General features: G+C 41.0%; 1 protein-coding gene across 3 annotated transcripts; it reads left to right on the top strand.

Annotated features, from left to right (window-relative positions):
• The first annotated feature begins 1680 nt into the window (after positions 1-1680).
• On the top strand, positions 1681-25990 carry LOC127504075 (B-cell receptor CD22-like). Of its 3 annotated transcripts, XM_051878429.1 has the most exons (10): positions 1681-1742; positions 1831-2199; positions 2289-2537; positions 2625-2882; positions 2978-3226; positions 23717-23789; positions 24684-24729; positions 24868-24948; positions 25111-25170; positions 25355-25990. In XM_051878429.1, exons 1-10 carry the CDS (start codon positions 1700-1702, stop codon positions 25364-25366), a joined length of 1440 nt encoding a protein of 479 aa, XP_051734389.1. In that variant the 5' UTR covers positions 1681-1699; the 3' UTR covers positions 25367-25990. The 3 variants fall into 3 exon arrangements, with proteins under 3 accessions (XP_051734389.1, XP_051734411.1, XP_051734399.1); XM_051878451.1 differs by lacking the exons at positions 23717-23789; positions 24684-24729; positions 24868-24948; positions 25111-25170; positions 25355-25990 and adding exons at positions 3310-3388; positions 5007-5052; positions 5423-5468; positions 5612-6837; XM_051878439.1 differs by lacking the exons at positions 23717-23789; positions 24684-24729; positions 24868-24948; positions 25111-25170; positions 25355-25990 and adding exons at positions 3310-3388; positions 5007-5052; positions 5210-5407.
• The last annotated feature ends 972 nt before the right edge of the window (positions 25991-26962 follow it).

The following is a 26962-nucleotide window of genomic DNA, read 5'->3' as shown; positions in this document are numbered from 1 at the left end:
TTCCAAATGCTGGTTCTACATAGACTATAGGCAGCTCAACAAACTCACAAGAAAGGATTCATACCCCCTGCCTAGAGTGGATGAGTCCCTTGACTTGTTGGCTGATTCATCTTGGTTCTCCACCCTTAACTTGAGGAGCGGCTACTAGCAAATGCCATTGTCTCCTAAATCTTCTCCCAAAACCACATTCAGCACAAATAGGGGCCTCTAGCAGTTCAAGGCTCTGCAACGCTAATACTACATTTGAATGGCTTATGGACAAAGTGTTGGAAGGAGTTCCTCGCCGTGAATGTCTTGTATATCTGGATGATCTCCTAGTCCATAGTGAGTCGTCTGATGAAGCACTCAATTCCCTCTGTCGGGTGTTGGGAAGACTGACAGCGGAAGGCCTGAAACTACATCCAGATAAATGCCACTTTACGAGGCAGGAGGTTGAGTTCCTTGGACACAAGTTGGGGAGGGAGGACATAGTCACCATGGAGGACGAAATTGAAACAATTAGAGACTGGTTAACCCCTACAGACCTGAGAAAACTGAAGAATTTCCTGGGGCTAGCCTCTTACTCTAGAAAGTTTGTAAGTGGGTTCTCATGCATAGGGGCACCGCGCTTCCACCTCCAGCAGAAAGACCATGCCTTTGTCTGGACTGCCGAGAGCCAGAAGGCATTTGATACCCTTCAAGACCTGACAGGGAGAAGGTGGTGGGGTACTTTAGCAGGGTCTTCAACAAGCGTGAGAGTCATTATTGTGTCACCAGACGTGAGCTCCTTGGGGTGGTAATGGCAGTGAGGCACTTCAAATACCACCTCTGAGGCGCACCATTCACGATAAGGACAGACCATGCTGTGCTCCAATGGTTGATGTCGTTCAAAGATCCTGCCCGTGTCCCACACCCCAGTTGTTCTTGAGTCCCCTGCCCTAAGCACCCCACATTCAGCCATTTCCCTTGGACTTTCCCCTATATATAGGTTGGTTTACGTTAACCATTGGTTCTTATCATAAAATATGCATAAAACAGATATCATGCACACAACAGTTTGCAAGACAGTTATAATAATGTCATGGGATGCATGTTCATTTATAGATCGGTTCATCTATAAATTAATGCAGGAAAGTCTGTTTTGAGGACTATGTGTCTCTTTGTCTCTGCTCTTCCATGTGGCAACCCACATACTTCAGCGCAATAAAACTTGTAACTGAGGCCCCCTGTACAGACTGGTCTTCTTGGGGGATGGGGGACAGACCCCAAAGTGAGTTTTAAACAATTATTTGTTAAATATACAAATATTGTGTCTGATTTGTCTCAGTCGTTACACTTGTTAACTTTAAGGGGTGGGGTTTTAAGGGGGGGGGTCAGGGGGCTAAAGAGTTCAGAGTTCGAGTGCGAGTCCGAGTGAGTTCAAGAGTGAGAGCAGCAATATATTTCAGCTATATTTCTCTTTTTCTGTTATGTACGGCGTGGGTTACGGCCAAAACAGTAACCCTGCAGTTCTTTAATAAAGTCTCAAAATGAGAAAGAACCAGCCTGATTACTCCTAGTAGTGAAACGCTATAGTATATTCGATTTTAAACATCTAATGCTGCAATGAGGCATGATAATAAATACGAGAATAAATAAAAAGGAGACAGAATCAACAACTTAAAAATTAAAAACAAGCCTCTGTACATTTGTTGTAGGTATTGGTAGTCAGACAGTAAGAATGGCTCCTCCTCTTCCTCTGATCTTTCTGCTCATGATTCACGGTGAGTCAATGCAACACTTCAGAACACAAGAAATTTGATACTGCATTTTTCATGCACATTCAGCTGCTAAATGAATTCTGTGTTTCAGGTGTTTCTAGTGCTGACTGGGGTGTGAGTTACAGTCCTTCACACATCTGTGCACTAAAGAACTCATCAGTGATAATGAACTGCACTTATACATACCCTACTGGACATCAGATCATGAGAGTCTTCTGGACAAAAACACTGGTAAAAGATAATGGAGAGTTTCCAGATCTGTCTGAGGACCCTGAATACAGTCAGAGGCTTCAGTATCTGGGAGATAAACAGCAGAACTGCACCATCAGACTGAGTCATGTGACACTGGAGGATTCACACAAGTACTATTTCAGATTCACCACTAATAAACAGAAGATATGGATCTTCACTGATGAAGAAAAATGGCTGGGTAAACCAGGAGTGACTCTTAATGTTACAGGTGACTTTCATGAGGTTTCACTTATCTTCTGTTGGATAATAATCAGTGTATGACAGCAGCACTAGATATAATGTGTGTGTTGTGTTCAGATCTTCAGGTGGAGTCTCCTGAGAGAGTGACAGAGGGACATTCAGTCCGTCTGACATGTAAAAGCAGCTGCACTCTGACTGACAGAGCAACATTCATCTGGTACAGAAACTCACAGCCATTAACTGAGAGAAGAGACAGAAACAATGAACTCCTGCTGCAGTCAGTCAGAAGAGAGGATGCAGGCAGATATAGCTGTGCTGTACACGGACACAATCACATCTCTCCTGCTGTTGAGCTCAATGTCATGTGTGAGTACAGATTCATTTGTTCTTTTTAAAAACTGGAGATTATCTTTGAATGAGATGATTTAAGGATTTCATTTTTGTCACTTTTAGATGCACCTAACAACGTCTCAGTGTCCATCAGTCCATCTGGTGAAATAGTGTCAGGAGATTCAGTGACTCTGAACTGCAGCAGTGATTCAAACCCTCCTGCTCTGAACTTCAGCTGGTTTAAAGGAGAAACATTTGTTGGATCTGGAAGAATCTACAGAATCTCAAAGATCAGCTCTGATGACAGTGAAAAATACAAGTGCAAGTCCATCAATGAACATGGAGAGAAATACTCTGATAATGTGACTTTAAATGTCATGTGTGAGTTAATTATAAGAGTTCCGTAACTGTGGTAATCATCAAATTAATGAATTTACAATAGCAAAACATTAATTATTTTCTTTTGTCTATTATAGACCCACCCAGGAACGTCTCTGTGCTCATCATTCAGTCTGGTCAGATTTGGGCGAGAGATTCAGTGACTCTGATCTGCAGCAGTGATTCAAACCCTCCTGCTCTGAACTTCAGCTGGTTTAAGGAGAATGAAAGCTCAGCTGTTGGATCTGGACAGAGTTTCAGTGCACTACAGAGTGGACGCTTCTACTGTCAGGCTCACAATCAACATGGATCTCAGAGATCAGACGCTGTAACTGTGACTGTTAAAGGTAGAGCAGCTCATACACTTACATTACTAAATTCTAAATCGAAGAAAATGAATCTGTTCAGATGTTTTACTCTTTTGTCTCAGTTGCAGGACATGTGGTAATATTATACATATCCACTGGAGTGGTTTGTGGAGCTGCAGTGATCATCATGATGCTGATTTGGTAAGATATGTGTCTGTGGTACTATGTAGTGTGTGTGAATGAGTGACTGAGTCTGAAGGTTGTGAATTCAGTGAGACGTCATGATGAATATGAGCCAACGCAAAATTTCCAGTTTTCAATCCTCTCTTTCCACACTGACAGCTACTCAGTTGGTTATTAAATGAGGAAGTCTGAAGCTCATATCATTACTGCAGTAAATCCTGAAGATACACCAGATTTCATCACATTAAAAATGGCCCATAGAGAAATCTCTTCACTCATAACTGTGAATTATAGAGATGCACCGATTGACCGGCCAGAGATCAGAATCAGCCGATTTTCTGCATGGTGACCGGCCGTTCAGTCTCACGTCTTTCCGATTCCGAGCCAATCCCCCTACTACATGCGGCTGTGAGCATGAGCGCGGCCAAAACGTTGACGTCCCAGCTGCGCTCACGTTCACAGCCACATGTAAACATGTCGTTGGCGTGGAAGTTCTTCACTGTGAGTGTAGAAGACACAAAGTTTGCAATTTGTAAAACTTGTAAGGCTAAAGTAAACTGTGGGGAAACCTCATCACGAAAGAGCACGGAACAACAAAACCAGTAATATCAGTTTTTCAACTGATATTTGGACATCCAACGTAAGCTTAATGTCAATGTGGAGCCTGACTGCTACCTGGGTGGACAAAGAGTTCCAGCGACAACAATTACTTTTGCACTGTCAAGAAATGACAGGGTTTCATACTTCTGCCAACACGGCAACAACATTTGACACAATGTTGCAGCGGTGGGGTTTAGACAAGAAACAGGGTTCATGTCGTGCTTCGAGACAATGGAAGAAACATAAGCAAAGCACTTGATGAAGGCAACCCGGCAAAGGGCCTGGATTTGTGTCCCGCTTGGATCGGGCAGGGGCTACACAGACACACTTTGGGGGCATACGCTGCTGAACATAATCTGCCAGCCACACTCAACATGCATCAGTGGGGGCTTATTGAGAACGTCATGAGCCTGCTCGCACCTTTTGAGGAACTCACAAAGAAAATTAGCTCCTCGACAGCAACAGCCGCTGACGTCATTCCAGCCATCACTGCACTTAAATGGCTTTTGGAGAGAAGGGCATACACAGATCATGGAGTGGCCACTGCAAAAACCACAATAATTTGACCAATCCTTCTTGTCTTTGTTTATGCAAAAGGTACAAGAATCGCTACTTTTCAGCAGAAGTTAAGGACCAAGTGAAATGGGCGCTTTTGGCTATTCTGGAGGGGCAGACCATGCACTTGATGAACCTGTTGCAGAAGCTTATTTTCAGTTAACTGTTATTTCTACCTCTTTCCAGTCACAGAGATCCTGTAACTTGGTGCAGTTTGGGGGAAATTGTAATGTTTAATAATTTATTTTATTATGAAAATAAAGTTTTGTTCTAAAGAAAAGTACATTTTTGTTTGTATATGCTGTCAATTACAGTTCTTAGAAAGAAAATCTGAATCTGCAAAAATTGGTATCGGCAGGTCAGGCTTACAAAAAAACTGGAAATCGGAATCGGCCAAGAAAACTGCAATTGGTGCATCTCTGAATTAAACATCAAATAAGTTCTGATTGGTTGTAATTGTGTCAAATCATTGTCTTTAAAGGGGAATCAGGTGTATGAAAAAGAGAAATGACACACAGGAGTCTCAGGTGAGAACAATTTATTTGGTTATCAGTAGTTTACTGATCAGGTACATTAATTGGTAATTAAAAGATTAAAAAGTCTGAATGTAGTTGTGACTTTATCTAGTGAGTTTTTATAGAAATTATTTATTTTCTCTCTATTCTGTTTTTCGTAATGGCACAGATGGTTCAATCCAGACCTCATCATGAAAGCCGCAAAGCTTGTGATGTTGAATTGAGTGAATATGGCAATTCAAGGATAAATGTTCTAAATGAGGATTGCCTACACTTTTATCCAAAAGGAATTAAACACTCATCAATGTCAGTGTGAAAATATCAAATGTCTCTAAGTATATGGGAATTTAAATAACACAATCCTGTTTTTTCATTCATAAAGGCTGCTCAACTCGGCTCTGAACTCATCTGTGTATGAAAATCTTCCAGTAAGAATACCCACTAGATAGACACAAAGCCAGATATATTAGCCTTTCCTCATGACTAATGTTCTTGATGCTTTTATTTAAATATTTCGCTATTAATATGTTTTCACTTTCTTTCTTTCTTTCTTTCTTTCTTTCTTAATCAGCCTAACAAAAAGAGGCTGTAATATTTTGAACACACAGCAAATACATTACAGACTTTATGCACCTCTTTGTGGGTGAGGCCCTGAATGATTGACAGGAGTGTCGTGATGACCTGTGACTGAAGTAATTTGGGGATCATTTTATAGATGGATGGTTGAAAATGGAAGTAAACGGTTAATGAATTGATATAAAAGTGTTTTTTGTTGTTGTTGTTGTTTGTTTTGGTTTTTTTTATCACGTATGGAGCTTACATTATTAATGTTTTTAACCTTTAGTATCAGTATTGATCATGTTTCAAATGAAATGCAGAAAAAATAAGGCTCTAGTTGTACGATTCCACAATTTTCTGTCATTAAATACATCAGAATAACAGCATAACAAATATTAAAGAGCATTACATTTAGAGTTTGCTAGAGAAAAACAAACTATTTAGTAAAATTATTAATATAATAATTATAATACTAAACAAAATTACACTGCCGCAATCTTGCTGTAGATCGGAACAACCACATTTCAATAAACAAGTCCTTAATATAGCAACTTACGTTTCAACTTGAAGTTCGTCCATATTCTTCCTCCAACGACGACGATGACGGTTAGTCACTCCAACAGTGAGTGACTAACCGAAACACAGGCTGAAAGCTGGACCGGAATAATATAAATTGGTGGAGCGGAGCAACAGACATTCTCCTCCCAGTTCAAAGCGTCATGTAATCCGCCGTTCGAGCTCCACTTCGGGTTTTCAATCACAAGCTCGGAGCGATTCTGCAGACGGAAACGCAGGCGAAATGACTTTAAAAAAACGTGTTTCCTACAAACACGAGTTGACATTAGCTTATTTGTTGTATACGGTGTTATTGTGTGCAACAGATCAATACTGATGTGTTTGACCGCTGAATGTTGCAACTGACCAACCAGAATCAAGTATTTGAGCGAGCTGTGTAATAATAAAATACAGAAGACGAACTGGCCATTTTGAATCTGTAGACAAAACCTGTACATAAAAATCCACAAGAATAAGCAAAATACTTAACGTAATAAACTTTATCTTTTCTGCATTTCACTGTATTATGCATTGTGGCTCTATATGACACATATGTTGAATGATGGTAAATATTTAAATGTCAATATTTAAATGTCATTTAGAAGTCAAATTGTATCCAGATTCTAGAGATTCAGATATTATGTAAATGAATAATTACCTAATAAAAATATCATTGCAAGAACAGCTAATTGTAGTGGAGTATTATTTACTATATCATGATAATTATGTACAAAAAAGTGTACATTCTGTAAAAAAATAAAATAAAATAAAATAATATATATATATATATATATATATATATATATATATATATATATATATATATATTATAATTTTTCAAATATGAAGCATTTATAATGTCTATAATTATAAAATATAATTATATATATTTTTCTAAATATGTTTTTATACTGCATGAATAAATATATCAGCAATAAATATACATATGCCGTACCATATCTGATCACATATACATCTATATATTATGAAGTGTATTACTGAATATAAAATTGCATATGTTATGATATATTATTAAATATATATTCTCACATATTTTTCAGTATATGAAAAGCGACAATTTCTTATGTATTATTCAATATATTGTAATATATTTACACAGTATATTATTCTGTATATTTTCAAATATACCATCATATCATTTAATATGTTGATCATTCATATATAAAGGGAAATACATTTTCTTTGCGTAAGGGTCCCTTGACAAAAACCCAATAGGATTTTTCCATAGACTTTTGGATTAAGCTCTGTGATCAACAAAAGTTTATCCATCAAGATGGTTTCAGAGATGAACACCACTTTTACGAAAATTGAAGTCTAAATTCAATTGCCAGAATTAAAAAGCTAAAGGTAGGCTATAAACGAACTAACATCATGGTCCCACGACTTCAACGTCACCATGATTATGTTTCCGACAACTTTTTTATCAACCGACAAGTTTTTATCTAAAAACATTTCCCCAGAAAGTTTGAGTTAAAGTAGTTTATAAGAGCACAATTATAAGCATAACGAGGCTGTAAAAGCCGTACCTGTTCAGTGTGATGACGTTTAATGTCACCGACAGCCTTATTTATAAATACATAAGATCTTACCTTCATGCTGTGGAAATACACTATATTGCCAAAAGTTTTGGGATGCCTGCCTTTACGTGCACATGAACTTTAATGACATCCCATTCTTAATCTGTAGGGTTTAATATGGAGTTGGCCCACTCTTTGCAGCTATAACAGCTTCAACTCTTCTGGGAATACTTTCCACAAGGTTTAGGAGTGTGTTTATGGGAATTTTTGACCAAAATGTCTTGGTATGTTGAAGCATTAAGAGTTCCTTTCACTGGAACTAAGGGGCCAAGCCCAACCACTGAAAAACAACCCCACACCATAATCCCCCCTCCACCAAACTTTACACTTGGCACAATGCAGTCAGGCAAGTACCGTTCTCCTGGCAACTGCCAAACCCAGACTCGTCCATCGGATTGCCACACGAAGTTTGGAGGTCTGTAGCTATTGACTCTGCAGAAAGTTGGCGACTTCTGCGCACTGTGCGCCTCAGCATGCACTGACCCCGCTCTATGATTTTATGTGGCTGAGTTGCTGTTGTTCCCAATTGCTTCCACTTTGTCATGATACCACTAACAGTTGACCGTGGAATGTTTAGTAGTGAGGAAATTTCATGAATTGACTTATTGCACAGGTGGCAACCTATCACAGTACCACGCTTGAATTCACTGAGATCCTAAGAGCAACCCATTCTTTCACAAATGTTTGTAGAAGCAGTCTGCATGCCTAGGTACTTGATTTTATACACATGTGGCCATGGAAGTGATTGGAACACCTGAATTCAATGATTTGGAGGGGTGTCCCAATACTTTTGGCAATATAGTGTACAAACTGGAAGACAGAACACAACGAGTGCAGAGCTGAAAGGGGGCGGGGCATCATATGGTCTATACTGAATGAGAAAAATAGAGGGCGTGACTAGAAAAGGGGATGTTTCATTCAGCTCGTTGTCAAAGCTCCCAGGAGACTGGCAGTTGGAGGGCGTCAAACTGACATCATCAGAGAAGGAAAGCCATTCTAGAGGGGAAGTACATTTTCAGATTTTGATCAAAGATTACAAAGGCAAAAAAAAAAGGGTTTTTTTTTGTGAATCAGCTAGCATGCATGAATTGTTCAGCACAAGACTAGTAATGTGCACTAAGTAAATAGAGTCGAATAGATTTTGATTTTATGCCAAATTTAAGTAGAATTTTCATATGCTATGTGAATCAGTGATTTTGTTCTCCATGTCTTTGCACCACCTGCTGGTGACACTTGTTTGCACTTCTTTAGTTATTCGAATTGACAGACATTTCTTCATCTAATGAGAGAGTGAATGTGTTTGCATGAGCAGCAGTGAGTTGTAAAGTGCTGGTGGAGGTGAGTGTTATTGCCAGTAATAATGTATACCGTGCAGTAGGCCTTCAGTCTAGTTAGTGGAATGACAAATCCCACTCCATCTTGCAACTAAATTCCCTCCTTGGTTTTCATGAATTAAAGCTTTGCGGAACAAGGGTCAGTGAGTGTCTGTGTTGTACAGGATACAGCTTCTGTCAGATCAGGATTTACATAAAGGTTTAATGCAGGCCTATTATCAACACACAAAAGAGGAAGTGAGACTTTTAGTAAAGATGATCTTGCATTTGTTCACTCAGCAGGGACTCAGTATCTGAGACAATCCTGTCTGTGAAGAAATAAAAGTTTAACTGCATGTGAAAATCACACACATCTTAAAGAAACACTTTGAAAATGTCAAGAACTTTGCATGTTCTCGTCTCTTTTCACTCCCTCTTTCTTTCTTTATTTCTTCGTTTGGCTAATTCTCATGCATTGAGGGATGCTGCTTCATTTGTTTTGTTCCATTGCTGAAAAAATTTTAAGATTTCTTTTAATTTGTTCACTGTAGCTACTCCTTAAATTCCATTTTCTTAAAATAAAAATGGTTGTTTACTCAAATTTGACCTGTTCATTCATGGGTGAATTGCACCAAAAAATGTCCAAGTGATGTTTTACCTGAGAATCAAATGAAAAAAGTATTATATATTTGCATTAAAAACATGGTAATTTTACTGTTATTACAATAATTTCACAATGACCTGAACTTGTTCATGATGAATTTCATGAGATTCTCCTTCACAGAAGCTAAAATAAGTGTCTTGATTGTGATGTCAGTTAGAATGGCTCCTCCTCTTCCTCTGATCTTTCTGCTCATGATTTCTGGTAAGCCAGACCTATTTCTGCTTTTCAACATCCTCCAGCACTGCAGACGCAGTAAATTTGAATAAAGAAAATCATTTCAGATGTATTCAGTGACAGTCCTTCACACATCTGTGCACCAAAGGACTCATACATACCCTACTGAACATCAGATCATGAAAGTGTTCTGGACCAAAGGCCCTAAACAACAGGGTGTAGAGCCTTCAGATCTGTCTGAGGACCCTGTGGTTAATGGTTACATTTTTTAAACGGATCTCATTTTTGTCTCAGACTAACAGGAATATGCTGTAGTGATGATGGTACACACCAAAACATTTTACAGTCTCCATGTGACTGTGTGGGTGGAGCCTGGATGATTGACAGGAGTGTCTGATGAAGATTTACTGGAGTATTTTGAGAAGATTGAGGAAAATGTGACAATGGATACAAGTTGAAGTCGATGACTTATGGCCGGAAGTAATGTCATCATGAAAATATATTGTTGCTTTATGCATTGTGACTTGTTTGTTTATAGTTGGTTATCATTAATGCTAATAGTTTATTGTTTTTTTTTTGTTTGTTTTTTTGTTTTGTTTTTTATGTCACTTTAATCCTTTTAATGCTCAGTGTAGGAATACAATTGTTCTAGTAAATACAATTTTAAAATTGAATATTTTGAATTCATCTTTCATTCAATAGTGTTAATACTAGTAGTCTAGTTGACTCATCCATGGATCACTGCAACAACTGATGGATAAATCAAGTCGCACACTGTTTTTGTCTTGTTTGATAGGCCATTTCACTTTGAAATGTGTCACAATATGGAAGTGAAGTCAGTTGCAACTTTCATTTCATTGCCGACTTTAGTCACTGGAGCTTCAGCTTTTGCTGGTCAAACATAATCAAAGTCCCTTTCAAGGAAAGTCAGTTTATTTGCAACACTTTCAGGCAGCTTTTTCACTCATGCAAGACCAACTCCTTTCTGCCTGGATGGTGAAATACACTGAAAAACTGCTGGCCAAAGTCACATTTTAATAACATATTTCAAATCAGCAGTAAAATCTGACATGAACCATAAATGTTGTTTTTGATGATCAAATAGCTTTTAAAAAGTTATTTCAGGTTTTTCAAGTCAATGCACATGTGCAGTCCTGAGCGCGCCTCTCAGAACTGCTTCTATAGATATCGGAGCTTCTAAGTGCAGCTACAGTGACACGATTACTAATTTTATTCAGTAGGCGGGACTACCATTACTAGAGCCGCCATATTGGACATGTGATAAAAGGCCTCAAGCTTTACTCTGACAGGACTGATTTCCTCTTCCTCCTGTGATGTCTCTCCATCGCTTATAAAGGTCACGTGATCACACTGTGATGCTGCTGTCAAAGTTTCACGTGTTTGGTTTTCACACTTACTGTACTAAAGAGGAAACTGTATTTGTGACCATGTTTAAGGACATGATGCATTCGAGAACAAGGCTGCAAGATAAAATGATAAAAACTTTTACACATTCAGATGAATCAATTCTGCTTCATCACCGTGATTTAAGTTCTTTGTTTAACTTCTATTGCTATTAATTCATTTGTGAATTAGAGGTTTATGAAATGTATAGCTGGTGAAGCTGTTGATGAAATATATATTTTTTTTACATCACTGCCACTGCAATACCTTCCAGTGTTTTACAATCCCACCTCCATCAGTTCCCATTCCAGGATAGTTGGTCTGCATATGCAAATTAAAGTATAGTCATTCAAGCTATTATTTTCTCTCTCTCAAGATCACGTTCCTTGTCATCATCATCTGTATGCAACTTATTGAATATAGATATTTCCAAGTTTGAAAATATCATCACATATGAGCATAACATAAAGTGTCTCGCAGTTTAACTTTAGTCTGAGGTCATCAGTTAAAACTCTTCTTCTGCTTGATCTGCACTAGTTGAGGTGTCAAAACCTCAAAATAAAATATAATGTGTTAATCACGTGTCCTTCAGTGTGAAAATACCAATACTGGTTCCAGCCTGATCATTTGTAGTGCTGTCTCTGATCATGAGTGTTGGTGAAACAGGTAAGAGCTTGATTTTATAACCGTTCTGTCAAATATTTTAAGTGTGGGGATTTATGGGAGACTGGTTGGGGCTAGTTGTCACAGGGCTGTGTCTATGGCAGGGGTGCCCACACTTTTTTTGCGTGATAATCTACTTTTAAAATAACTCAATGAGATCTACCAACCAAAAAACACGCAGTTTAATTTCAAAAAATACATTTCAGACAGTTTTGCATAATCTGGGCAGTAGCTACTGATAGATAGTCACAAACAAGCCTCCAAATTGTCATTAGTCATGGTGGACCGGTGTTTTGATTTAATAATCTTCATGTGAGAAAAGGCTGATTCACATAAATAAGTTGAGCCAAACAGTGCAGTTAGTGAGGTGGCACATTTTCGGATATTTGGATACTTGTCTTCTGCAAGAAGGCTCCAAACCTGTCCACTTGCCCTCGCCTTCACCTGAATGTCAGTCTGCAGTGCTAAAATCTCATCCTCCAATGCTGATTGGGTTCATCTGAAAAACGATTTCCCATGAATCTCCTTTATCTCAGGCAGCAGCTTGAGAAATCTTTCCAAGAATTTGCCCCTGCTTAACCACCTGACATCTGTATGGAGCAGGAGATCTGTGTGGCTGCAGTCAGCTTCCTCCAAATACGCACGAAACAGCCGTCTCTGAAGTGAGCGTGCACGTATTGAGCAGACGATTTTCATGGACACATCTGCGATCTCTTTCATGTTCAGCATTTTCGCACATAGAGCTTGTTGGTGTATAATACAATGATAGTTAAGGAAGTCGGGAAAAGCATCCTCCTCCTTATACTTGGCTCCTTGTACTTGTACAGCTTTGATAGCGGACACAATCTCAGATTTGTTTTTAAAATCCCGAAACAATGAATCTGCTGCCTCGACAAATGCATCTTTTACCATTTGTCCATCTTGAAATTATTTTTTATGTTTGACGATGGTGTGACTCACCCGGAATGATGCCTCCGTGGCTGCCTTTGCTTTTAGGCCTGGGCGAGTAAAAAGTGACTGTTGACCAGTTAATTGAGATTTCAGTTCTTTCACCTTTGTTCTTCTAAGCACGCTTTTTGCAGGAAAATCGTTGTCATAATTTTTATGAAGAGTCCAAAAATGTCTCTCAACGTTTTTTTTTTTTTTCTTTGGAATAGCAATACTTGTTTGGCAGATCATTCAAATGCATTTAGAAAAGGACAAAGTGAAAAAAAATTCTTCCTCCCACTCTGCATTAGAAATGGTAAGTTTTTGCCTTTTTGCTTGGTACCACTCATTTTCAAATGGTTGACATATATTTTAGATCTATATTTTGTGAAAGAATGTCATTTGTGTAAGCTACCGAATGCTGCTAGATTTGCAGTTTTGCACTCTGTTCGCCGAACTCCGAAGCTCTTGGAAGGCATGAAGCAGGCTAGTTGTCATGGCAACTGAATAAGCAAAAATCTTGCCTTGTCAAAATGTATTAGTTAAAGTCAGCAAATCAGACAGAAACTAAAAGGAGAAGCAAGGACATTGTTATATTTCTTTTTACTAAAAATTACTAAATTTACTAATTACTAAAAGCATTTATTAAAATTGTGTGCGATCTACCAGCATCGTCTTTACGAGCGATTGGTAGATCGCTATCGACCTATTGGGCACCCCTGGTCTATGGTTTCAAAAGACTAATAGCACAAAAATGTTTTCTCTAGCAATATTTTGTATGTTATTGACAAACACCTTGATAAAAATCCACTTTAATCTTTTACACAACAGATAACTGTATAAGGAAGGCTGATTGTATAGACTTATATCAAAGACCATAGAATAACACAAGACGTGTCACTGTGCAACGCACAATATGGCGGATTAAGTCCCGCCTTCTAAATAAGAGCCAATCACCGATTGGTAAAGTCATCGCGTCACTGCAGCGGCTGTTAGAAGCTCCGGTTCCTATAGAAACAGTCAGACGCGCACCTCCGAAATGAGACGCGAGACACACATTTAGGACTGCGCATGCGCATTCTAGCTTGATCTAGTCTGAAAAATAATGTTTTTTGTCATGATTCGAGCGTTTAGAAACAAAATTTATGAGACAGTTGTTGTCAGATTTCATTGGTGATTTCAAATATGAAATTTAATCGAAAGCATGGCTTTGGAGAATTTGATGTTTCCCCATTCAAAGAGATAGCAGCTGCACTTGAATGCCCGAGAGGTGTTTCAAAGATGGCTGCCGAGTGAAATTACTTGTCTTAAAAGGACTTTGCTAATATCCAAGACTTATATATTAAAGTGTGTCTCTATACAGGAACTGATTTTAAAAATAAGGCAGCGGCTATTTGCACTAAGTGCTAATAGCTATTACATGTTAATAATAATTAGATGCTGAAAATGACATTTCTGCAGTAGCAGTCAATAGAACCACAGGATAAAAGAATAAAAATTTGATTTCGAGTTTATATCTCACAATTCTGACTTTTATTTCTTGCAAATCTGAGTTTATATCTCACATTTCTTAGAAGGAAAATCAGAATTGTGAGATATACTCGTTTTCTGTCTTTTTTCCTCAGAATTGCAAGTTTACATCCTGCAATTCTGACTTTTTCCCCTCAGAATTGTGAAATAAACTCGCAATTGAGAGTTATACAGTCCGAACTGGGAGATATAAACACACAAATGCAACAAAAAAGTCAGAATTGTGAAATAAAAATGTTATAGGCATGTTTAAGTTATTTATGTAAAATGTTATAGGTTTAAATGTTATTTCTTGCTGTATCTGCTAATGTATGTATATATGCCCTCTATGAACTACATATGTGAATATTATGTAGACTTATTAAGGTGATGATACACGGGGCGACTTTTTGAGCAATGTTGCCGGGCAATGTTGCTTGGGCACTTTCCCACGCGTGATTTTTTTCCCCAAACGGTTCAGCGGAAATCCCTGCCCTGCAACCAATTTCATTGGCTGAGGTTACAGTGACGGGTAGGTTTAGGGATCAGGGTTGGGTGTAGGCAATCATTATTGTGATTGACATGGCCAATGAAATGTTTAGAATCGGCTCCAGGGCGGGATTTCCACTGAACTGGTTTGGAAAAAAAAAAATCATGCCTTTTCCCACTGTGAATGAGCAACAAATTTATATCTGGATACGTAAGATCGGTCGTGGGCCATTTTTTGAGATCCTCCAATCAGAATGTTAGCAGCCGATCATGTGATCGGTTCGGAGATTTCAGAAAAAAATCAAACAAGATGGCGGCTTCTCAGCGGCAGTGGAGCGGAGAAAAGGAGCATGAACTTATATCTTTTTACGCTAGTAAGTTGTCATGCGTCAACCCAAAACAGGGAATTTACCTCATATAATGCTTAAAATACCAACAACTGTCCAATGTAATGCATGTAAGCTGTAATTAAGCCATCGAATGTTTTCAGTTAAATACTAAGAAGATGAGACCTGTTGAACTTTTGTAATATCGCAGGTTGTAGGGCGTATGGCATATGAATATAGCTTTTGACGCGATTGACGCGGATTCGAATCCGCCTTTTGCCGAACTCGCTCTTCTCCCTTTTCCTATCACAAATCTGATCGGAAAAGCACTTATTTTTAATTAAAATGAAGAAAATATTTGAAAAGTTGAAATAAAGTGCCTAACAAGTGTTTATAATAAAGTATTTATTGGGTTGCCAATAGATTTGCTCCTTTCTGATTAGTTGCTGCCAACTGTCCGTTGGCCTAATTAGTTGCCCTGTGTCTCATCAGGTTGCCCGTTGACGGCAACATTGCTCAAAAAGTTGCCACGTGTATCATCACCTTACTGTTTACATCAAATTGCTGCTTTAATAGTAGACTAATCATTGCAGGTTTCATCAGTCCAGTTTGTGACTTGCAACATAAACGTCTCCGTTTAGCTTCAAAGGGCGTCTTCAACGACGGTGTTCGATAAAAATTGAAGACTATATTTTTTTGCATTCCAATTCCGACATCGAGAGGCACAACAAAACATTTTTCTCTTATTCTCTGGATTTTGCACATTTTCCTCCACTTGCTACCACTATTTTTCTGCAACTACTATGTGCGCGCATCTGCAAGTGACATAACTTTGACGTCTGCTCCAAATGGGTCTATACTTTATATTGGCAGATACTATTTGCACCTCAGTATTTTTGTACATTAACAGGATGCAATAATATCATAGAGTGTAAATGATTATATTTATTAAATGGATGCTGCCTTATTGGGAGAATAAAAACCCACCCAAAACCTTCCACTAACCCTACCCAATAAACACTTTTAATATTATTAAACACTCGTTTGCATTTTACTTCCACTTTTAGAACAATATTTTCATTTTTATTGAAAATAAAGGTGAGCTCGGCAAAAGGCGGGTTTGAACCTGTGTCAATCGCATTGAAAGTCAGGTCTGCAAGCCTTATTCACTACTGCTGGACCACTAAAGACGTTGAATTCTGCACATCTTATTTAAAACTTGAGTGGAGCTAGTGTAAAAAGTGTTTGCCAACAAGGGATGCTATTTGCACTTAGTGTAAATAGACACTCCGTAAAAAGGCAGCCTGCTAAGAGAAATATTCTCCTGAGTAAAAGTGTGACAACTAGAGCCCCAGAGTATATGCTGTAAACATTAGTAGTGCACTGAATCAAAAAATCAATCTCAGTTTCTCAGTTTGGAATTAAAAGCCATCGTTCAGGCAGAGTCCTACTGTCTGATGTGCTGTCTGTCAGTCAAAAACAGGGCAGGGAAAGACGAAGAGTTACAAACTCATGTAGTGCAAAAATGACTCTTACTGTCATGTTCTTGAATAAATAAAGTGGTATTTATTGTTGTTTCACACTGACATTAAAGCTGAAAAATAAGCCACTGTAAATTTGTTGTAGGTGTTGCTATAGTGATGTCAGTCAAAATGGCTCCTCCACTTCCTCTGATCTTTCTGATCATGATTCACGGTGAGTCACTGCAACACTTAAGAAACGCTCAGGAAGTTTTGCACACTGCATTGTTTATGCACAAGTTGCTGCTAATTTGTTCAGTGTGAACTTTTTTTAGGGGTCTGTAGTCAGAATGAGAATGTGATCTACAGTCCTTCACACATCTGTGCACTAAAGGACTCATCAGTGATAATGAGCTGCACTTATACATACCCTACTGGATGTCAGATAATGAAAGTCTTCTGGACCAAAACACTGGAAAAAAATAATGAAGAGCATCCAGATCTCTCTGAGGACCCTGAATACAGTCAGAGGCTTCAGTATCTGGGAGATAAACAGCAGAACTGCACCATCAGACTGAGTCATGTGACACTGAAGGATTCACACATGTACTATTTCAGATTCATCACTGATAAAGATAAGGTGAAATGGACTGGTAAACCTGGAGTGACTCTTACTGTCACAGGTGACTTTCATGAGGTTTCTCTCTTCTTCTGTGCATTATGTTGAATAATAATCAGTGTATGACAGCAGCACTAGATATAATGTGTGTGTTGTGTTCAGATCTTCAGGTGGAGTCTCCTGAGAGAGTGACAGAGGGAGATTCAGTCCGTCTGACATGTAAAAGCAGCTGCACTCTGACTGACAGAGCAACATTCATCTGGTACAGAAACTCACAGCCATTAACTGAGAGAAGAGACAGAAACAATGAACTCCTGCTGCAGTCAGTCAGAAGAGAGGATGCAGGCAGATATAGCTGTGCTGTACACGGACACAATCACACCTCTCCTGCTGTTCAGCTCAATGTCATGTGTGAGTACAGATTCATTTATTTATTTAAAAAAAAAAAAGAAAAAATTGTTTTTTTTATTTTTGGAACTACACATTTCATTACGGATTATTTATGTCTTTTAGATCCTCCCAGGAACGTCTCAGTGTTGATCAATGGATCTGGTGAAATAGAGTCAGGAGATTCAGTGACTCTGATCTGCAGCAGTGATTCAAACCCTCCTGCTCTGAACTTCAGCTGGTTTAAAGGAGGAACGTTTGTAGGATCTGGAAGAATCTACAGCATCTCAAACATCAGCTCTGATGACAGCAAAAAATACAAGTGCAAGTCCATCAATGAACATGGAGAGAAATACTCTGATGCTGTGACTTTAAACATCATGTGTGAGTTAATGATGATCCAAATTACTGGATTAACAATCACAAAACATTAATATACACTTTCTTTTGTCTATTATTGTCAGGGAATGAACACAGACAGAGGATCCAAGTGCAAGAATAACAATATTTATTGACAGGAAAATGCTGTACAATAACTTCACTCCAAGGGTCAGTCGAGGCAGAGGCTGTGGCGTGCAGAGTGGCGAGGCACTGGGTGGCGCAGGGCTACAGCGGGTATCAGAGAACAAGGATAATCCAACCCAGAAAACAGGGCACACGACGAAAGTCCAGAATCCAAAAACCAGGAAGAAACACACAGAGAACACGACACCGGGAACAGCCTGCAACGAACTGACAAAGACACATAAAGACATGCACAATATATAACAACCACTAACAAGACACGGCTGGCAACAGATCGCAATCAGACCATAATGGGTGACGCCCACACAATCATTCACTCACACCCAACACACACACACACACACACACACACACAACAACACACGAGGGTGAGTAAGTGAATCCATGAACCGTGACAGTACCCCCTCTCCTATGAGCGCCTCCTGGCGCTCCCAGGAGAGCCTACCTGTTGATAGTAATCATCAATAAGAGAGTGATCCAGGATGTCCCTGGCAGGAACCCAACTCCTCTCCTCCGGACCGTAACCCTCCCAGTCCACCAAGTACTGGAATCCGCGTCCCCTTCGCCTAGCGTCCAAAATACGACGAACCGAATAAACGGGTTCCCCATCTACGAGACGCGGCGGGGGGGGAACCGGAACCGGCGGATTAATGTTAGCATGAAAAACAGGTTTGATTTTAGATACGTGGAATACGGGGTGAATTCTACGGTACGCTGGGGGGAATTTGAGGCGGACTGTCACCGGACTAAGAATCTTGGTGACAGTAAACGGGCCAATGAATTTAGGTGCCAACTTATTACATACGGAGCGGAGCGGAATGTTCCTGGAAGAAAGCCACACTTTTTGTCCGACGACGTATACGGGAGGCTTCAGCCGGTGGCGATCGGCCTGGGCCTTGGTGCGCGCTCCCACCTGAATAAGAGTCTCTCGGGCTCTTCTCCACGTGTGACGACACCTCTGGACGAAGGCGTGAGCGGAGGGGACCGCGACTTCGGATTCCAGACTAGGAAAGATAGGTGGCTGGTAACCTAGACTACACTGGAAAGGCGACAGGCCCGTAGCCGACACTGGTAACGAGTTGTGCGCGTACTCCACCCAAGGAAGCTGCTGACTCCAGGATGAAGGATTCTGAGCTACCCGACATCGCAACGTTCTCCCCAAATCCTGGTTGGCTCTCTCAGCTTGCCCGTTACTCTGGGGATGGAACCCAGATGACAAACTAACAGTCGCTCCCAGTAATCTGCAAAACTCCTTCCAGAATCTGGAGGTAAACTGGGATCCCCTGTCAGAAACCACGTCTACCGGGAGGCCATGAATACGAAAGACGTGATTAATGACAGTAACCGCTGTCTCCTTGGCAGAGGGTAATTTGGGCAAGGGGATGAAATGTGCCGCCTTCGAGAACCGGTCCACTACGGTCAAAATCACCGTATTGCCCTGTGAAGGAGGGAGGCCTGTTACGAAATCTAGCGCTATGTGGGACCAGGGTCTTGAAGGGACAGACAGCGGTTGAAGAAGCCCATCTGGGGAACGATTAGAAATCTTACCACGAGCGCAGACAGAGCAAGCCAAAACAAAATTGCGAACATCGCGAGCCATGCAGGGCCACCAGAATCGTTGCTTAACCAAAAACATGGTACGACTAACCCCTGGATGACAAGCCAGATTGGAATCATGGCCCCATCGGATAACGTCTGGACGTAACCTCTTTGGTACAAATAATCGACTCGGTGGGCACCCGGGCGGAGGCGTTACCCCTTCTAAGGCCGTGTGGACCTTCGACTCGACCTCCCATGTGAGTGAAGAGACAATGAGTCTCTCAGGTAAAATACACTCGGGAGTGGACGGGCGCTCGGAACGATCAAAAATACGAGATAAAGCATCGGGCTTGATGTTCTTAGACCCGGGACGATATGATAGAGAAAAATCGAAACGACCGAAAAACAGAGCCCACCGAGCCTGCCTAGAGTTTAGTCTTTTAGCGGATCTGATGTATTCTAAATTCTTATGATCGGTCCAGACGATGAAAGGTACCCCCGACCCCTCCAACCAGTGACGCCATTCTTCCAAAGCTAATTTGACCGCCAGCAGCTCCCTGTTACCAATGTCGTAATTCCGTTCGGCGGCGGATAAGCGATGAGAAAAAAACGCGCAAGGATGCATCTTATCGTCCGTGGCGGCGCGCTGGGAAAGAACTGCCCCTACCCCCACCTCTGAAGCATCAACCTCCACCACAAACTGACGTGAAGGATCAGGGGCGACAAGAATGGGAGCCGAAACAAAGCGGCTCTTCAGATTGGAAAATGCAGCCTCAGCTGTATTAGACCACCTGAACGCCGTTGCGGTGGAGGTTAAGGCGGTCAGAGGAGCGGCTAGTTGGCTGAAGTTGCGAATAAAACGCCGGTAAAAATTGGCGAATCCCAAAAACCTCTGCAGGGCCTTACGGGAATCTGGGATTGGCCAATCCACCACAGCCTTAACCTTGTCAGGATCCATGCGCACCCCCTCAGACGACACGATATACCCTAAAAATGGAACTGACTGTGCATGAAAAACGCACTTCTCCGCCTTGACAAAAAGCCCATTCTCTAGCAGCCTCTGGAGCACTCGTCTGACGTGTTGCACATGTTCCTGGAGAGAAGAAGAAAATATCAATATGTCGTCCAGGTAGACATAAATGAACTGATCGATCATGTCTCTCAACACGTCATTAACGAGTGCTTGAAACACGGCGGGCGAGTTGGAAAGGCCGAAAGGCATAACCAAGTATTCAAAGTGCCCTCTAGGGGTGTTAAATGCCGTCTTCCACTCATCCCCCTCCCTAATGCGAACCAAATGATAAGCGTTGCGCAGGTCCAATTTCGTGAAAAGAGACGCGCCCTGCAGCCGTTCAAAGGCAGAAGACATCAACGGCAAAGGATAAGTATTCTTTACCGTGATGTTGTTCAGTCCTCTGTAATCAATGCACGGCCGCAGCGACCCGTCCTTCTTACCCACGAAAAAAAAACCCGCCCCCGCGGGAGACGAGGAAGGGCGGATGATCCCAGCTGCCAGAGAATCAGAAATGTATTTCTCCATGACCTCCCTTTCCGGATTAGAAAGTGAATATAACTTGCCTTTAGGCGGAGAAGACCCTGGTACTAAGTCTATGGCACAGTCGTAGGGACGATGCGGAGGAAGAGAAGCAGCCCGGGACTTACTGAACACTTCCTTCAGGTCAAGGTACTCCTCTGGCACGTTTGACAGATTCACCGACGACTCCTGTAACACAGAACGAGACACAGAAGAACAGGCAGACAACAAACAAGACGCATGACACTGGTTGCTCCATTCTGCCACGGACCCCTGACCCCACTCGATCCTGGGCTTGTGTTTGAGCAACCACGGATGACCCAAGACGACCGGATGAGTAGTAGATCTAGAAATAAAAAATGGCAACTGTTCAGTGTGATTACCGGAAGTGATGACGGTTAAGGGCTCCGTGGCGTGTGTGATGGTGGGTAGCTTCTGTCCATTAAGGGCGATGACAGTTATGGCATGTTCCAAAGGGTGAATGGGTATGTGCAAACGCGTGACCAGATCATAGTCCATGATGCTGCCCTCCGCCCCCGAGTCGACCAGAGCCTGGCAGGTGTGATGCCCCGATACCCACTGTAGTCTCACCGGGAGGAGTGTCGCAGATGAGGATTTATCCAAGGAAAGACCACCCGACAATAACCTCGGTACTACTGTCGGGCTCTGCCTTTTACGGGACACTCCCTAAGAAAATGCCCCGCCCCTCCACAGTACAAACACAGTCCCATCTCTCTCCGGTGTAATCTCTCCTCCCGGGAGAGCCGAGCTCTACCCACCTGCATGGGTTCAGGATCGAACGGGGGACCGACCGTGTTAACTCCGCTGGCACCGCTCTCCTCCATTTCCTCGAAGCGCGCTACGGGCCTCTTACGCGCCGCGCGTTCTTGCAAGCGAGCGTCCACCCGCAGCGCGAGCTCAATGAGACCGTCGAGACTGGTGGGTAGATCCAGCTGGTAAATCTCCTGCTGAACACGGTCGGCCAACCCATGCAGGAACATATCCCACTGCGCCTCCTCGTTCCACTTGCATTCCGCTGCCAGGGTGCGGAATTTGATGGCGTAATCAGACACTGGTTGGATTCCCTGCCGCAGATCCGCGAGTTTGCGCGCGGCCTCCCGTCCCGCCACCGAACGGTCGAAGACCCGTCTCATCTCCTGCGACAGGGTGTGGAATGAGGAGCAGCACTGATGTTTGTTCTCCCACACCGCTGTTCCCCACAACGCTGCGCGTCCCGTCAGAAGCGTCATGACCAACGCGACTTTAGATTCCTCAGAAGAAAACGTGTTAGGTTGCAAAGAGAAATAAATAGAGCACTTCGTTAGAAAGGCTCTACAAACATCTGGTTCTCCAGCATACCTCTCTGGTGCAGGAATACGCGGCTCTTGTTGACTGCTGACGTTGGCGGATGGGTGGGGAACAGACGGTGGAGCTGGCGCAGTGGGAGATGAAAGATGTTGAACCTGGGTAGATAACTCAGCCACCTGCGCCACCAACGCCTGAACGGCACGAGCAGTGGCCACCACTTGCTCGTCCTGATGATCCATCCGTTGAGCACTCCTGCTCAAATACTCCTGAAGATCCGACGACCTTGCTGGATCCATAAGTGGTCAGTTCGTTCTGTCAGGGAATGAACACAGACAGAGGATCCAAGTGCAAGAATAACAATATTTATTGACAGGAAAATGCTGTACAATAACTTCACTCCAAGGGTCAGTCGAGGCAGAGGCTGTGGCGTGCAGAGTGGCGAGGCACTGGGTGGCGCAGGGCTACAGCGGGTATCAGAGAACAAGGATAATCCAACCCAGAAAACAGGGCACACGACGAAAGTCCAGAATCCAAAAACCAGGAAGAAACACACAGAGAACACGACACCGGGAACAGCCTGCAACGAACTGACAAAGACACATAAAGACATGCACAATATATAACAACCACTAACAAGACACGGCTGGCAACAGATCGCAATCAGACCATAATGGGTGACGCCCACACAATCATTCACTCACACCCAACACACACACACACACACACACACACACACACACACACACAACAACACACGAGGGTGAGTAAGTGAATCCATGAACCGTGACAATTATAGACCCACCCAGGAACGTCTCAGTGTCCATCATTCAGTCTGGTCAGATTTGGGCGGGAGATTCAGTGACTCTGATCTGCAGCAGTGATTCAAACCCTCCTGCTCTGAACTTCAGATGGTTTAAGGAGAATGAAAGCTCAGCTGTTGGATCTGGACAGAGTTTCAGTGCACTACAGAGTGGACGCTTCTACTGTCAGGCTCACAATCAACATGGATCTCAGAGATCAGACGCTGTAACTGTGACTGTTAAAGGTAGAGCAGCTCATATACTTGCATTACTCTTTCTAAAGTGAAGAAAATGAATCTGTTCAGATGTTTTACTCTTTTGTAGGACATCTGGTGAAATTATACACATCCATTGGAGTGGTTTGTGGAGCTGCAGTGATCATCATGATGCTGATTTGGTAAGATATGTGTCTGTGGTACTATGCAGTGTGTGTGAATGAGTGACTGAGTCAGAAGGTTGTGAATTCAGTGAGACGTCATGATGAACGTGAGCTAGGGATGCTAGCAATTAATCGACTATCACTTAATTGTTAATAATTTAATCAATAAAACTTATTGATGGTCGATTAAGGTCATCATTAGAGTGTTAAGTTTTGAGGTGTGTGCAGCTCATGCACAAAACACATGCAGCAGAAACACATGGAAAAAAGAAGCGAGCACGCCGTAGTTATGTATTCTAAGTGTATTAATGTCTTCAAGCCATGCAATGGATTAAGGTAGGCTAACCGTTTATTTCGAAACATACAGTAATTAATCAAGGGTCCAAACAAAAAAACCCTCCAAACAAGTGATTTTACTGAACATATGAACTACTTGTGTAAACGGCACAAAAAAACTACATAGAACAAACAAGTAATAAGATCCCGGTTAATGAGTGATGATCTTCCAGCTCTGTTTCCAATCCAAGTGTGCTACAACTGTGTCCGATTGGTCTCTACACATCATCTTTACCCACTATACCCACCCACCTCACCCGAGATCTAGTTTCCATTGGTTAAACTTTCAAATGACATTGAAAAACACAGCGCCATGATCACAACGCAATGATCAAAACCGTGGACTTGGAAACACTGATCTACACATTGTCTTATGTTGTGTTTGGGCTCGTTCGAGACCACCTGCTGTAAATAAAGATATGCAATCTACTATGGTTTACTATTGTTTTGTGAAGTTACAAACCAAAATGTGGCGCAAAAGCATCATGCGTATACTGTTTACACGTGCATCAGCAGCGCTTTTTCATACAAATACTTGGTATAGTTTGACTGAAACAAATATCATTGTCTTTAAAGGGGAAGCAGGAGTTTGAAAAAGAAAAATGACACGCTCAAATATCAGGTAAGTTATCGTTATTTTACTGATCAGGTAAATTAATTAGTAACTAAAAGATTGAAAGCCTAAATGTAGTGAGATGTTTTCTAGTGAGTTTATAGACATCATTTTCTCTCTATTCTGTTTTTTTCTTTAATGTAAAAGATGAATCATTCCAGACCTCATCATGACAGACGCAAAGCTTGTGATATTGAATTTAGTGACCCAGTCTATGAGAACACAATGGTAAGTGTTTCCTACAAAATAATAAACTTTCTTCACCTTTGGCCAAAAGGAATTAAACGCTCCTCAATGTGAGTGTGAAAATATTCAATGTCTGTATTGACTAAGTATATGGAAATTTAAATAACACACTCCTGTTTTTACTTTGTCTCTTCATTCGTAAAGGCTGATCAACTTGATGATTGTAAACCCGAACTGAACTCGTCTGTGTATGAAAATCTTCCAGTAAGTAAGAATACCTACTAGAGACAAAACCCAACCTATTATTCTTTCCACATGAATAATGTTCTTGATACTTTCATTTAAACATTTATTTATTAATATATAATACTTTATAATATAATATAATATAATATAATATAATATAATATATTACTTTCTTTGTTTCTTTCTTATTCTGCCTAACAAGAAGAGGTTGTAGAGTTTTGGACACAGTAAATATTACAGCCTATGTGCATCTCTTTGTGGGTGGAGCCATGAATGATTGACAGGAGTGCCATGATGACATGTGACTGAAGCAATTTGAGGATCATTTTACAGATGGCTGGGCGAAAATGGAAGTAAAGGGTTACTGAATTGATGTAAAAGTGTGTAATCAATGAAGTGTGTTTTTAATTTATCCTTTTTATCACATTTGAAGCTTACTTCATTTAGATCTTTTATGCCTGGTTTCACAGAAAAGGCTTAAGCTAGTCCCAGACTAAAATGCATGTTTGAGCTGTTTAAGCTAAAAGCAACTTGCACTGACATATCTTAAAATACATCAGTGCCATTGTTTTGTCGTAACATTTGTCTTAAGTTTTTTCTAAGGCATGTAGTTCTGCACGATTATGACAAAAGTCATAATCGTCGATTATTCCCTTGAAATTGTAATTGTGATTATTAATTACGATTATCACAATTTACATTGAATGATGTATTGAATAGCTTTATACCACTGTTGGAAGCAACTGCATGCCATATTTTTGTATACAAATAAAAAAAACAATCTGAAAATGCAATTTTTTATTGTTTTTCTATAGCATTAAACCTCAAATGTCAACTATATATTGGTTTGGTTTCTTCTTTAAATAATGATAAAAAAAAGTCAACATATGCATGGTATAATAATAGGGGTTTTTGCCACCAGTGTGGTTCCCCGAGAACTAATGTTCCCCTAGGCTAGGGCCTGAAGTGACGTGAACTGTGCTTGTTGTTGTTACTTTTATTTTGACGATGCTGAGAACAGTTCAGACAGATCCTGAGCACACAGTGCTCGCATTCTCCGTCTACATTAGTTTACAATCTGTTTAACAGTCCTGTCTAATACGTTATTAGATAGAACTGATATACAAAGAAAGTAGACAGTATTTGAAACATTATTAGCTTTTGCTGTGCCCAATGTCGCTAGCTTAGAAGAAATACATAATCATGTTTTGCTTGGTCTGCTCAAAGTCGCGCTGGATTTTCTCCTAAGCATAAGGATGAGAGGTCCTATCATTGTTTTTCATGTTTGTAGAGTTAGTTTGTGGAGTATATAGGCTGTGTACATGGCTTTTTAAAAATGGCGGGTGTTGGTATTTCGCATGCGTTCGACATATCAGCGTACACCTACGCCAGGTTAGACCTTTTACATTCTGAAGTAGTCGTGGTTCGCCTCTGACAACGTGACATGCTTATAACACACCTCTTAAGCCTGGGATACACTGCACAATTTTAGCAATCCTATAAGATCATTACAAATCACACTGTGCGACATGGATCTATTAAACGTGGGTATGACATGCATGTAGACTGTACGATAATGACACTTGTTGACTCATAGGCTTCAATGCAAGGTAAGCAGTTTTAAGTTTTAGCGCCATGTCGCGTTGATTTCATGTCGCATTTTTATTGGCTGGTCAGTAGACGTAGGTCGTAGCAGCAAACACACTGTGCGATGATCATGCTGAATTTCTGACACTGTCAGAAAATGATCGTAGGCTATCTTTGGTCGCAAGACCAGGAAAACGGCCGTCTTTGAACCTCACTCACTGTA

Source organism: Ctenopharyngodon idella, chromosome 2, assembly GCF_019924925.1.
Source record: "Ctenopharyngodon idella isolate HZGC_01 chromosome 2, HZGC01, whole genome shotgun sequence".
NCBI lineage: Eukaryota > Metazoa > Chordata > Actinopteri > Cypriniformes > Xenocyprididae > Ctenopharyngodon > Ctenopharyngodon idella.
Note: the sequence above shows the minus strand (reverse complement) of the source record. Positions and strands in the feature narration are given on the sequence as shown.